A 13,956-nucleotide genomic window follows, 5' to 3' on the forward strand; every position below is an offset into this window, starting at 1 on the left:
ATGGGCAGCAGAGGCACTGTGGGAAGGAAGTTCAAGAGGCATCAGAGAGGTTTCCTCTTCTCCAGGGGGATGGTAGGTGGCTCTTGCCCTGCCATGCAGGCTCTCACCACAGGATGGAGAATGGTGTGGATTCTCCAAAAGCTTTGAGGTATAGACATGGAGGCAAAGACTGTTTTAATTCCCACTTAGCTACTTGTAGGGGAAGGCATTTTATCCATCAGAGCCTCAATTTCCCTTGTAGGGAAGCTGAAAAACATGGTGTCAAATACCTGGCCTAGTTCCTAGTCTCGGACAGGGCTCATTTCCTCTTCAATTTTACATTGTGCAAGCTGTAGGAGACAGGGCTCAAACTTTTCCTTCCAGTCACTACTGGAGGGGGAAGGATTAATTTCTTGGTGCACTAAATGCTTCTAGCCTGACTGGGCCACCAAGAGACATGGAAAACTCCCTCACAGGTTATATTTGTGAAGTTTTCACTGCAATTGGGCCTGAACATTGCCATCCACCAGAGAGCCTCTGGTTGACTACCACATGTTACAGATGAAACCATTTAGGCTCAGTGGTGAAGGCACAAGCCCAGGGAAGCACAGCAGGCTGGTGGAGCGTCAGACCTGAGCTGGGTCTGTCCTTGATACAGCCCAATCCAGCAGTTCTTGACCTTCGCAAGCACAGGAGTTACTTGTGGAAAGATTACAACCCACAAAAGCATCTAGTATCCAGAATCTATACAGAATGCCTACAGTTCAACAGCAAAAAGACACAACTGAAAAATGGGCAAAAGACTTGAATAGACGTTTCTCCAAAGATATATTTCTCCAAAAATGGCCAAAAAGCACATGAAAAGATGTTCAACATCTGTGGTCATTGGGAAAATACAAGTCAAAACCACAATGAGGTATCACTTCACACACACTAGGGAGGCCATAATAAAAATAAAAAGAAAATAAGTACTGATGAAGATGTGTAGAAAAGGACCCTAGGGCATCATTGGTAGGAATATAAAATGGTACAGCTGCTATGGAAAATCACTTAGTAATTAAACATAGAATTATTACCACACGACCCAGCGATTCCACTCCTATACACCCAAAAGAACTGAAAATAGGTGTTCAAAACTTTTTTTCAAATTCTTGTACATGAATGTTTATAGCAGCACTATTCACAATAGCCAAAAGGTAACCCAAACATCCATCAGTTGATGAATGAACAAAATGTGGTCTATCCACACAATGGAATATCATTCTGTCTCAAAAAGAATAAAGAACTGACACATGCCGCAACATGGACGAACCTTGCAAACACCATGCTTAGTGAAGGAAGCCAGACAAGAGTCATATTCTGTATAATTCCATTTATATGAAATGTTCAGGATAGGTAAAACCAGAGACAGAATGTAGACTGGTAGTTGCCAAGGCTAAGGGAGGAGAAAACCCACAAATGCAGGGCCATAACCCATACTCACTGATCAGGTACTCCAGGAGCAAGTCCAGGCATCTATCTGCACTTAAAAATTCTCCACGCTGCTGTCCAACAAGGGCACAGAGCTATTGGTCTAACTGAAAGGCATAAGGCCAGGAGTCCCAAGACCTGAAGATAGTTCACTTCTTTACCAGCTAGCAATGTGACTCTGCACAACTCACATCCCATTTCTGTTTACCTTCTGAACCATAAAATGAAGCCAATATGGTTATGTATCATTCACAAGCCTTTTGCAAAGGCAAATAAAGAAGGTGGCAACCTCTGGAGGTGTGGAAGATGAAGAGTATTTTGAATCTTGCATCAGCTTTCTCTGCTCTGCTTAAAGTTGGGCTTGCTATTTAGCATGTGAACAAAGAAGAAGGGCAAGGGCTGGGAGGGGAGGCCACGAGGGCTAGAGGCTAGCGAGACATCCCTTGGGCATTGGCTGGTGTCTGTACCTGCTGTTCTTGCCACTGTTCACCAGATACTGCACCGTACCGACCAGAGTAAAGGGGCAGAATTCTTTATTATAAGGCACATGAGCTGGAAGTGTCCTAGCCATAGCAGCTTCTAGATAAAAGAATAAAGCTTCTTCCATAGATATAATTTTAGGACAAGAGCAACTTCCTTGAATTGTACCCTCCATTCTCAGAATGTATCTATAGAGAGAAGCCCTTTCCAGGCTGCTCGGAGCCTGCAATGGGAGTACCAGTCCCTCAAAGGGGCTTTCTGGTGGCCACAGCTGCGGAATGCACGGACCTCAATGCCAAATGCTCTGCCTACCAGCTTCTCTACAGTGCTAATTGCGACAATTCGTGTGGGATCACAGGGAAGTTTCTGTGACTTCTCAGTGGTGGCCATGGTCATTCCTGAGCCCTGGGCAGAGGACCACTGTCCAACAGAGGTGGACTTCTTGAGAGTGCAGTCTGGATCTTGACTCCTTAACACAGGCAAGCCAGAGTCCAGTAGCTCTCACTTTCCTCAGTGCCTCCAGGCAGTGAAGGGCCATCTGGTCCTAGTGAACACAATTCATTCCTGGAACAAAAGGGGCAGGTCTGAAGAAGTGGCCCTTTCTACCCTACCGTGCCCTCATCTATTCTGAGGACAGAAAGGACGGGTGTGTCCAGGCTGGTGGCAAAGGCTGCATTTCCGGGTTTTTTTGGCCGTGGACCCTGTGTCTGAGGAACTGGCCCGGGGCCTTTTGCTTCTGGACTCTGGTCCCTGGGTTTTTCCTCTGCTTCCTGGCCAGGGTAGGGCTCCAAAAGTTCCTGTGAGAAGAGTCAGGGGAAGGCTGAGTTTAGAAGGACACACTGAAGTGGAAGGAAAATACAAGTTACCCCAGTGTGTGGAGAGTATCCTCTCAACCTTTATGTAGTCACACCTAACCCACAGGCCAGGCTCCCTTCACTCTGTGTCAACACAAAATGCGTCACTACCTGAACCCTGAGCTCTTGAAGGCCTTGGTCCACTCTCACTGTTCTGGTAAAGAGGGCACTGTTGTCACTTCGCATACACCCTTTTTACAGAAGCGGAAAACAAGCAACTGGCCTGAGGTCATGTCGGTGAGGCAGCAAAGGGAGCCTGTGACTGACAACCTGCTTCCCACCTCACCCGAGTTCTGGACCCTTGCAGTCCTTAAACAGACCCCTTACTACCGACTGCCTGATTATCCAGAGCAAGTGATCAGCTGTCCTGGAGGTCAGACACTACTTCCTTCCAGTTGAGGAGACAAGTAGCCCTTCCATACCTGAACTACCTTTCATACACTTCTAATGTGGGTCCATCACTTCAGTGGCTGTCTCTGGGCTCCTCTGGCACTGGAAGCCAGCCCTATGCTTTTACCAAGCCTTCTAGGTTCTTCTTGTACATGCAGAGCTGGCAATATGTGTCTGAGAACCATAGTCTGAGACTAACTAAACTCCTTTATAAAACAGAAATCTTAACAAAGGTAGGCAGGTGCCCATCTTATTGAGGAAACTGAGGCTTAGAGGCCAAGTCATTTGTTCAGGGTTAGGCAGCTGGGCTTTGAAACTAGATCTATACAATGACAAAGCCACCACCAGGTCTTTTGGTATTCTTGGATATTTTAATTAAACTTCCGCTATGTACTGGAGCAGGCAGGGACCATTTCAAAGTGCCTTCAGGTGGATCTACTTTGATCCAATGTCTGGGTGCCAGTTCTCACATACCCATTTCTAGGGTGCCGGACTCAAGCCGTGTAACCTTAGATAGGTTCCTAGACATTAGGACCAATTTTTTCATCTGAAGAAATGAGGCTATTGATTCTGCATGGTTTACAAAGGCTACAGGAGCATAGGACTGTGGGATTAGGCTGAACTATATTCAAATCTTGGGCCATGCTGTGTGACTCAGAAAAATCACTTTCTTTGTTGGGGCTTCACCTTCCTCATTTGTAAAACTGTGATTGCATACTTACCTGGTAAAGATGGACGATGCCTACTATATAGGCTACTTAGCATAGTGCTAAGCACAAAGCAAGCTACTCAACTCATGACAGTCACCCTCTGGTTTGGAATGAAGACTGCCATTCACTACCTTGCTGAAAATGATCATGTGAGGAGCTGGAGGAGCAAGGCAACCCAATCACTTTCCTGCTTCCACCACTGCCCCACCCTACCTTCAGTCTCTGAGGCAAGGATCTGAATGCCCCACGCTAGGCCCGGCTTTGGAGCTGCTCCCTGCAGTGGTGCTACAGGGAAGGGTCATGATCCTCACCTGGGGCCACATTCTCGTCCACCCACTGGAAGAAGCCGCACTGCTGCTCTCTTGGCTTGGAGCATGTATGGAACTGGCGTCCCTTGTTGGGCCCATCCTTTTGCACAGTCAGTTTGACAGCGGGCTGGCTGCACAGGCAGGCCATGCCACCACCATCATTACCAGGGTTGCCAAACCCACCTGGGTATTTCCCTAAACCTGGTGGGTGCCCCAGTGAGCCATCTAGGGGTCTTGATGTGGAGGAAGGAGTCCTCCCTGCTTCTGGATGGCTGCTGTCTGCCCAGAGGAAGAAGTTGCAGCTGCCACCATGGCATTTATAAAACTGCCGGCCCTGATTAGGACCTTCCTTCCGGACAGTGAGCAGAATGGCCTCCTGGCCACAATTGCAGGTCACAGAGTTGCTTTCACCAGCAGTAGAAGGCAATGGTAGATTCCGGGCCAGAGCCTTTGAAGGCCTAGGATGCCTGGTGTCAGGAGGCAGAATGTGGCTGTGCTGGCTGCTGTTGATTCTGTTCAGGGACTGGTTAGCCTGGAGATGGCTAGAGGGCTGGTTGGCTGGCTGGCAAGTTCTGGAGGTGCCCCGTGAAAACCTTAGGTCCAAGATTTCCCTCAGGGTCTCATCACATCCACCGATGCAGCCAACAAATTCAAGAGGCATGGTTGGGGGAAGGCTACCACGTTTAAATTTTAACTTCAACCTAGTGAGGCCAGAAGATGAGAAAAAACATTAGCAGGTACAAAAGTCTTCTTGGTCAACAGAGGGCTGTTACCATCCTAGGTCTCCACTTGGCATCCCCATGACCCAGAAAGCCCACATAAGTCACCAGCCAACCACCCACCCCCTCCAATCTTCATAAGAGTGCAGAGTGGGAGAAAGATGAAATCTAAGACCCTAGTAAATCACTGCAATACAGAAGCCTCTAAAAGATTCATTCCCCTGTACCAGGTTCTCAAACTGTGTTTCAGCAGCCTCTGGGGGCTCCTGGGCCTTTTCAAGGTGAGGTAAAAACATTTTGTAACAGCACTAAGAAGTTACATCTATTGTACTCTCATTCTTCCAAGTGTGTGCAGTAGAGTTTTCCAGAGGCTACAATACATGCAATAAACTTAGTTGACTGATTGCAAAAGCAGATGAGAATCACCTTTCTCCTATTAAAGACAACAGACTTGCAAAAATGAAAAACTATACATTCTTCTAATTTGGGGGGGGGGGTTAGAAAATAGGCATTTTAGCCTAAAAACATGTTATTTTACTATGCAGTGCAGCTGTTATGAACAAATAACCTAAATTTTAGAAGATGTCTCCACTTTAATTTAGTATATGGTAAATAATGATAAACAGAACCTACAATAAAAGCTCTTTAGGTTCCTCAAATATTTTTACACGTATAAGGGGTCCTGTGACCAAAAGGTTTGAGGATCAGTTTTAAATGAGGACTCTGGGCTTTTGGAAGGTGCTTGGAAATGATATTAAACATATAAATATTTTCCTACACTCTACACAGAGGAAATCTAACAGGAGGACAGGGAAATGGGGCCTTCATGGTTTTTCTCCCTGAGCCAGTCCAGGAACCTGTCCCCAGGACTGGCTTCCTTGCCTACAAAGGCATCTATGGGACCTGAACCAATTTAGGCCTGTTGACCTGGCTACTGCTGAGCACAGAGAATACACTTCCTAACTAGGCATTAAAGTCCCTGGAAATTTTCCACCTGTGCTCTTACAGCTGACTCAGGCACCCTGCTCACCTGTAAACAGGGTGTGGCTGACACACTGGACACACACTTTCATCCCTGCTGGCCTCCAGCACAGAGTCAGGGAACCACATGGCTGATCGACATTCTGGGAAACCCATGCAGCTGAGGTAGAACCTGGGGGGGCATGGGGACCATGGTGAACAGGAGCCGTTAGACCACAGGTAACGGGAAACAGTCCTAGGCTAGTGCCCATCTGGCAAATTTGTCTTCGGCTGATTAAAGAAGACATTCATTTTTCTGGAGGATACTTAAATGTCACTGTTAATGAATGACTCAGAAAAACTAGCCTGCACTTATTTCTCATCTCCCTAAAAAAGTGGAACAGCTACAGCTGACTCTGCTTTCTATTGGAAAATAACCAACCCACCTACCAATACCCAGACCAGCAAGTACCAACGGTTCTGTTCAGACTCCGTGTTGAGTGCTCTCACACCATCTCTAACCTCTTCCTCATCATACTCCTCAGCTGCCACCACTGTCCACCACTCTTGCTGTGAACTTCCCTCAGCAGCCAGGTGTTGGCTTGGACAGCTAGGTCAGGCCAGGTAACCTGAGCCTTGGAGTAAACTGCCTACTCTGACTCCCTGCACTGAAAAAGAAGAGAGATTTGAGATGTTCAGCCTCGATTCAGAGCCAAAATTAGGAGAGAAATGAAGCAGTGTTGTTGAGTATCTCTAACGTATCAGGCTCCGTGCTAGACCCTTGACCCTTTTCACTGAATCCTCACCTGTCCCATAGCGTTGTGAGGTAAACACCACTGCCCTGAGTTTGTAGAAGAAAAAATTGGGGCTTGGAGTAGTTAAGTAACCTGCTTTGGGGTACAAAGCTTATATGTGGCAGAAGTGGGATTTAAACCCCACACACACCTAGGTCTGAAGCTCATACTTCTCCACCATTCTCCACACACTGGCTGAGTGAGGTGCTATCTATAGGGAATACAAGCCCCACCACCAGCCAGTCCCCCACCTCCTCTGAATCCCACAGCACTTCATGCCTTTAGGACCAGGTCCCAGTCGGATACCATTCCATACCCAACACCCTGTCCAGGGGCTGGCAACAGCAGCCTACCTTTAAATAGTGACACAGAAATGAATGATAGGGTCTTACAGAGAGCAGTATGGCAGGTACTGAGCAAGCAAAGGAGGGGGTGGGGCACAAGCTAGGTACTGACCCGCCATTCTTCTTGGTCTTGAGGACCATGTCTTTATTGCACTGCGGGCACTTCCTGATAGGCTCTGGCACAGTTGGGTAGATGGCTTCTTGCTGGGCCACCTCTGCCCCTTCCCCAAAGTACTGGGACAAGGCTTCGTCCAACCTGAAGAAACAGCAAAGCATCTGCAACATTCTTACCTGCACACAACATGTGTGTGACCTGGGAAACCAGCTGCAGGTCAGCCATAGGTCTGATACAAAAAAATGGAGGCAGACAGAGAGCTGCACTAATCAAGTAGCCCTGGCTCTTCTTACTCCTGACAGTTCCCAGCAGGGATCCAACTACAGGGCAGGTATGTCTGCCTTGTCACTGACTTCACATCAAACAAAACTGCACAAGGTCCATGTACACACTGGGTTGAAGTGTGCTTGCTAAATGGCCACCTCCAAACACTCCAGAGAGCAAATGGGTTATACCCCAGCACTTGGGTTTACTGATATATGGTTGTGCTGCCTACTGATTCAAGACAATTAAAATCAAGAGAATGGTATTTCTAAAGCCAAGAGCCCAGAATAACTGGATCAGTTCTTTCTGTTTATTGTTTCTATACTGACAAAACTTTATGGAAAGTAACAAACAAAACTCAGGAGGAAAACCTGAAGGGGAGGAGCTGTATGTGGAAAGCACGGCCAGGTAACAAGGCCACTGGCAAAGAAGAAATGGGCTGGTGGGGCTTTAACAACCTGAAGGGCTGGGGTTACGAGGAGCTACACCTGGTTTATGCTGAATCGCCCCAAGAACTCCTATTCTCATGGAAATGTTAGGGCCAAGGTCACACAGCCAAACCTCCACATGCACAGAAGAGCAGGGCCTGGTACTCACTTCTTAGCTTTAGCCACTGCTTCAATGAAAACCTGCTTGTACTTCTGGACCTGCTGTCTTAGAACCACAAATTTATCCTTCTTTCCCTCACAGATCAGCTTGAGATCAGCTTCCAGCTCAGCCCGGAGGTCAGGCTTAGACATCTCATAACCCATGGAGTCATAACCTGCAGGAAAACAGCAGTGTTCTGTGCAGCCCCAGACAACACAACTTAGGGACTTTAGCCACACGGCCTCCCCAGCTACCCACTGCAAGCTCCCTCCTCTTTACCTTCCACAAGTCCCATGCCCAGATGCCCAGGGAGAAACCGCTTGTCAGGGGTGAGTCCAACGTACGTTCGGGCTTTGATCGTCTCGATGTGTTCCGCATGTGTAGCATCAGTACCTGAAAGCCACTCCTGGTTACTCAGGTTAATCCTGTCCTCCTCCCAGGTGTCCCATGGGCCCCTTCCTCTATGTGGATTTCCTATTCTCAGTAAGACATTTCCAGTCACATCTGGCCCATGTAGAAACCATGATGGCCCCTCACCTCTCCCTCACATCCAGGTACTCGCTAAAGCTGTTAACTCCAGCTCTGAGTTCCTTTTTCAAGTCTTTCTCCTCAGTTCCATGTGTCAGAACCATGGCCAGGAACAATCTCATCTGCATCATTACATCCTCAGTCTCCTAGTTTCTGGTCTCTTCTTCCACCCACCCCATTCTTCATATTGTTGCCAAAGGGACCTTTTAAAATAGAGCTCTGCCATCAGAGAAATGTAAACCAAACCCACAAAGAAATATCACTTCATGCCCACCTGCATGGTTATAATAATAAGGACAAATAATAACAAATGTTGCTGAGGATATGGAGCAACTGGGACCCTCATACACTGCTGGAGGAAAGTAAAATGGTACAACCACTGGGGAAAACAGTCTGGCGGTTCCTCAAAAGGTTAAAAAGAGTCACCACATGACCCAGCAACTCTACTCTTAGGTATATACTCAAGAGAACCAAAACTATGCATACAGAAAAACTTTTACACAAATGTTCACTGAAGCATTATGGAAATAACCCAAAATGTCCATCACTGATAATAAAATGATAAACAAAATGTGGAAAATATTCAGTATCGGTATATGCCACAACCTGGACGAACCCTAAAAACATGTAAGTAAAAGTGAGTTACAAAAGGCCACAAACTGCATAATTCCATTTATGAGAAATGGCTAAAATAGGCAAATCTATTGAGTCAGAAAGAGGCAAATCTATTGAGTCAGAAAGATTAGTGGTTGCCTAGGGCTGAGGGTTAGGATTGGAGAGAAAGGGAAACGGGGAGTGACTAATGAGTATGGGGTTTCTTTCTGGGGTAATAAAAATGTTCTAAAATTGATTTGTAGTGATGGCCATACAATTTTGTGAATATACTAAACACTGAATTGTAAATCAATGAATTGTATGTATGAATTACGTCTCAATAAAGCTGTTAACTTTTTTTTTTTTTTTAATGTAGCTCTATGGTGCTCTTTTCCTTAGAAATCTTACATGACTGTCTGCTGACCGCTGGCCAACATCCAAACCCCTCTGCCTGGACTGGCTCAAAACACCCTTCTGGCCTCATTTCTATGACCACCCTCCAACTCCCACCCAGCCACCCCAGTCCCAGCGGCATGTGCTTTCCTGTCCCTTAGTCCTTCCTCAGGCCCTGACTGCACTGCTGGGCTTGCCTTTATTCATTGGGAATTCTTACTATGAGGTTTTAAGGTCCCTGTCTGTTCCCTGTAGAACCCATCGCATTGTATCTAACATGTCAGTTTGGTTTGTCTCTCCTGCTATACAAGCCCTTGAAGGGAAGGATTAAACCTTACTCCTCTTTGTGTCCCTAGGACCTAGGCCTCATACATTTTTAATGAACAAATCACGGTGGGAAAACTATCTGTAATTCTGTCTAAATATATGGGCTTTCTGGATAGTCCAGTGATGGCCAGTGGACTCCAGGTGGGAGCACATCTATTTAAGTCACAGAACTATAAAACTCATTTAGTAGTGAGGCAGCTTTGCCCAGAGGAAACAACTTGCTTCTATAACACATCCAAGGAGCTTACCTCCCCCTTCACCCACTTCTCTCTCCATCAAGCACTGGCCCTTATGGACTAGGCTTGCCAGACACAATCCTCAGAGTTGTGGTGAAAAAGGACAAGGGGCAGCAGGTTTGTCACAAGGGAGCACCCTGTAAAGCTTGGGCTATATAGGACTTAGCGGGGAAAACAATTCTGGCCTAATTTTTTTTTTAATCTAATTTTTAATTCCAAAACAATTATAGGAAATGCTTCAACAAAAATCTAAGAATATGGCCACCCATGGCTAATAGCAAGATGGCAAACAGACCCCACAGGGGCCTGGCATGTAATGAGTAGGTGAAGGAAGCCCAGTGTGAGCAATGGAGAATGACATCTAGAGGGGATGGCTGCTGCTCAAATCCAAACAACTGTCAACGCGGGATAGAAGGCTCAGGCCGCCAGACCTCATGATAGTTTAAAAGACTGAGAGAGAGATTTTTATGTGGCATCTCTCAAGTTTTAAATGTTGGTACCTTATTCAAAATAAAACAACATACCTCTGTGTGGGCCCAAAATACTGAGTCTATTGAAAGCACCTGCTCCCAGGTGGGTTATGGGAGATGCCTGCCTTTATAGGCACACCTCATTTTATTGAGCTTTGCAGATATTGTGTTTTCATCAACATCGAAGCAAAACTCTACCAGTAAAAACATTACAATTCTCTAGAGGCTCAGATGATGGTAAGCATTTTTTAGCAAGTATTTTTTCTTTTAAGACCTACAGCACTTGGTATTCCTAGGTGGTCTCCCATCCAAGTACTAACCAGGCCTGACCCTGCTTAGCCTCCGAGATCAGACGAAATCAGGTATGCTCAGGGTGGCATGGCCATAGGTAAGCATTTTTTAACTAAGGTATGTACAGTTTTTCAGACATAATGCTATTATATGCTTAAAAGACTACAGTTTGGTGTAAACAACTTTTATACGTATTGGAAAACCAAAAAATTCATGAGACTCTTATTGGCCTGGAACCAAGCCAGCAAGAAGTATCTCTGAGATATGACTGTATATGGATGGTGAAGAGCTTGGGTGAAGAGCGCTGACTGCAGTTATTTCATTTTGATCTAGGTTTTAATAACTCAGATACTTTGTGACTTTAAGTTCTTATTTTTTCAAAGCCTCATTTCAGCCATAAACTGGGGTCAAGAATATGACACCTACATTAGAGTTGTGATCAAGAGCTACTAATTACCATAACAACAAGCTACTGACCAATGCCATGCTTTTCCATGAGAGCAATGAGGTCGGCTTCGGTGAGCAGCTGGGGTGGACTGGTCTCCCCGTCCACCATTTCCACAGTGCTGGGTTGAAAGCGGGAGCCTCTCTCATAGATAGGAAGGGTCTACAGAGAGCAGCAGAAGCATCTGTCAAATCATTCTGCCATGGCAGTTAAGGCAAAAGACAAATCCTAGTTCAGAGAACATGCCTGGCCCCATACAATGACACTAGATTCAAGAATATGACTGTCTTCCCCTCTGAGGCCCATGGGGTGAGACATGGATTCTGCCCTTTGACTGGACCTATGATTTATCACCTTGTCACTCCAGCGATCATATGGGTACACATCCAGATAGTTTCGGGCCAGAATCACGAGGCCATGGGCTACGAAGCGTTCCTGAGCAATGTCAATCTCCACAGTGGTCTCCTGCCCCTGAGCATCCTGAGAGCAGCAAGCTAGGAAATGGCGAACGATAAACTCATATAGTCGCTGTTCATCTCCCTATGAAAAAAAGAAGAGTCTGAAAATCCCTCCAGAATATTACCACTCAAGGATCTCAGCATTATTGGTAGTGTAACCTGGTTTAGGCTACCCTTCAGCCTGAAGTTGTGACTAGAACAGGGCATGCCACTCCTGTAGCCCTCTGCACAAATGTGGAGTGCCCGGCAAATCTACTGTGAGTTTATGGGTTTAGGCTGATAAAACGCATAACTCTAATTAGGCAAAGATAAGCAAGAGAGTCATCTTGCCCTCAAGACTGGAAAATGATTCTTTTGACATAAACCCAACCTAAGCAGAAAACAAGATAAAAGCATAAGACACCCCTTGTGTATGAGACACATATAGTAAAGATGCATCTAGTAGCCTCAGACCAACATCATGCACACAGGGTTGATGGTGATTTTCTAATAATTCAGTAATCAAGCATTTGGTGAGGCTCAATCTATCAAAAGCTCGTTAAGATGTTCATACTCATATCCACTAATTTTCCTTCTAAGAATGTATTCCAAGGAAATAATAAGAGATCCACACTAATATTTATGTATACGAGTGTTTAATATAGCATGTATCAAAAAGTTAGAAACAAATTAATCCTTTAAAAACAGATTTGGCAAAATATATTAGGGTATATCTATGCAATCATTAAATATCATACTTAAAATATTTCAGCATATAGGGAAATGCTCATGATATAAAATGGGAAAATAGTTTATAAATCCAAGTTAAAATTTTATTGTAAGAATATTACATACATACATAGGAAAAAAGGCAGTTCTCAGTAGGAGGTTAGATTATAGGTATTTTTTTTTCTTCCTTACAATCTTATATTTTCTAAATTGTCTAAAATGAACATGTATTATTTTACCATCAGGAAAAAAATATATAAAAAAAAAACCCAGAATTCCTTAGATTTATAATAAGCCTGCGGATGTCAAACAAGCCTTATTAGCTTGGGCCTCACTGAGCTTATTCCTCAGCTGAGAAAATGACTGAGATGTGGGACATGCTCAAGCACAGGTGTGTGAGAGAGCCCTACCATGACTGGTAGATGACAGGAGGGTGATGCGAAAGTTTCGGAAAGTGGTGGAAACCAATCCAGTCTCAGGAGGATCAACAGGATTCTTCCAGTTGACAAGGGACCAAGAAGGCCAGGTGGTTCTATGTGGGTGTGGGGGCTGTGTAAGGGAACGAGGAAGGTGAACTGCCTCGTTTGGGTGTGGTGGGATCAGTGAAGCAGGAGAGGAAGCTGACAGAGAGTGAGGAAATGGGTGGGGCGAGGTAGAGAGCAGAGCCCACCATTAGGGTCTTTCATAGAAGCCAGACAGAAGATTGTGAAATAGGAGAATTTTGACACTGACATCTCTTTTCTGAAATGGAAGTGATATTTCAAAATCACTTAATTCCTACAAGAGCCCAGAGTAAATTCAAATCCCACTACTGACCCCTCACCTCCCTCTGGGTTCCAGCAGACAGAAGTCAAGGAAACCAACCTGTAAGCTGTTTGTGTATTTGGTGGGGTGGATGGGAGGGTGAGCTTGGTCAGACTTGTTCCCGTTGCGGGGGGTGGGGACACCCCGCTCTAGAATGCTCTGGGCAAAGGCCCCCCATCGTGGATCTGGGATCTGCTGCTCCACCAGTGCTGTCAAGTTTAAGTCTCTGGGGAAAATATTTGTTTCAGTTCTTGGATAGCTAATGTACCTAAAACAAAGGCAAACAAACAGAGTAAGAAACTGTTCTATAAACAACTGAATTAGATTGAATATACCTCGTGACACCTGCAATAACCCATCTGACCTAGCCAACTCAACTGAAGGAAACCCTGGTTACCTATGTTGAGAAAAATTCTGAGATGTGTCATGCAAACAGGAGAGAAGCTTTGTGTATCTTGCTAGGACACACAAAGAAGCCAAAGGATAAAAGGGCAGCACAACATAGGGCACACTTACTATAGCTCAGCTTCGCCAGCAGCTGTATGTCCTGGGGCACATCCTTGGCCCACTCTAGCGTCAGTCTGACAGTGAGCCCAGGATGAGCAACATGGCTCTGACATGTACAACAGTGTGTCCTTCTTAAAAGTATAGAAACAATGATGCTGCCCAGTAAACTATAAAGTGGACCCTATATATAATTTAAAACTTTCTATTATCCACTTAAATA

The 13,956-nt window shown here is 45.4% G+C and overlaps 1 protein-coding gene and 1 pseudogene across 5 annotated transcripts in view; both read right to left on the bottom strand.

Moving 5' to 3' along the window:
• Nucleotides 1–1,334: 1,334 nt before the first annotated feature.
• The window catches only part of TOP3A (DNA topoisomerase III alpha), a 28,200-nt gene continuing 15,578 nt past the window's right edge, over nt 1,335–13,956 (bottom strand). For 4 of the 5 annotated variants that reach the window (XM_016145180.2, XM_016145184.2, XM_036223652.1 and 1 more), the window contains 9 exons: nt 13,290–13,497; nt 11,614–11,799; nt 11,292–11,421; nt 8,255–8,368; nt 7,985–8,150; nt 7,121–7,264; nt 5,941–6,063; nt 4,195–4,892; nt 1,335–2,726 (listed from right to left, as the gene is read on the bottom strand). In XM_016145180.2, the coding sequence (XP_016000666.2) occupies nt 2,548–2,726; nt 4,195–4,892; nt 5,941–6,063; nt 7,121–7,264; nt 7,985–8,150; nt 8,255–8,368; nt 11,292–11,421; nt 11,614–11,799; nt 13,290–13,497 (1,948 nt within the window). In that variant the 3' untranslated portion in view covers nt 1,335–2,547. The remainder of the gene's footprint in view (nt 2,727–4,194; nt 4,893–5,940; nt 6,064–7,120; nt 7,265–7,984; nt 8,151–8,254; nt 8,369–11,291; nt 11,422–11,613; nt 11,800–13,289; nt 13,498–13,956) is intronic. The other variant, XM_016145181.2, reaches the window with a different exon arrangement.
• Nucleotides 10,795–10,913, bottom strand: LOC118604508 (annotated as a pseudogene).

The sequence above is a fragment of the Rousettus aegyptiacus genome, unplaced genomic scaffold (genome assembly GCF_014176215.1).
Source record: "Rousettus aegyptiacus isolate mRouAeg1 unplaced genomic scaffold, mRouAeg1.p scaffold_m13_p_6, whole genome shotgun sequence".
Classification (NCBI taxonomy): domain Eukaryota; kingdom Metazoa; phylum Chordata; class Mammalia; order Chiroptera; family Pteropodidae; genus Rousettus; species Rousettus aegyptiacus.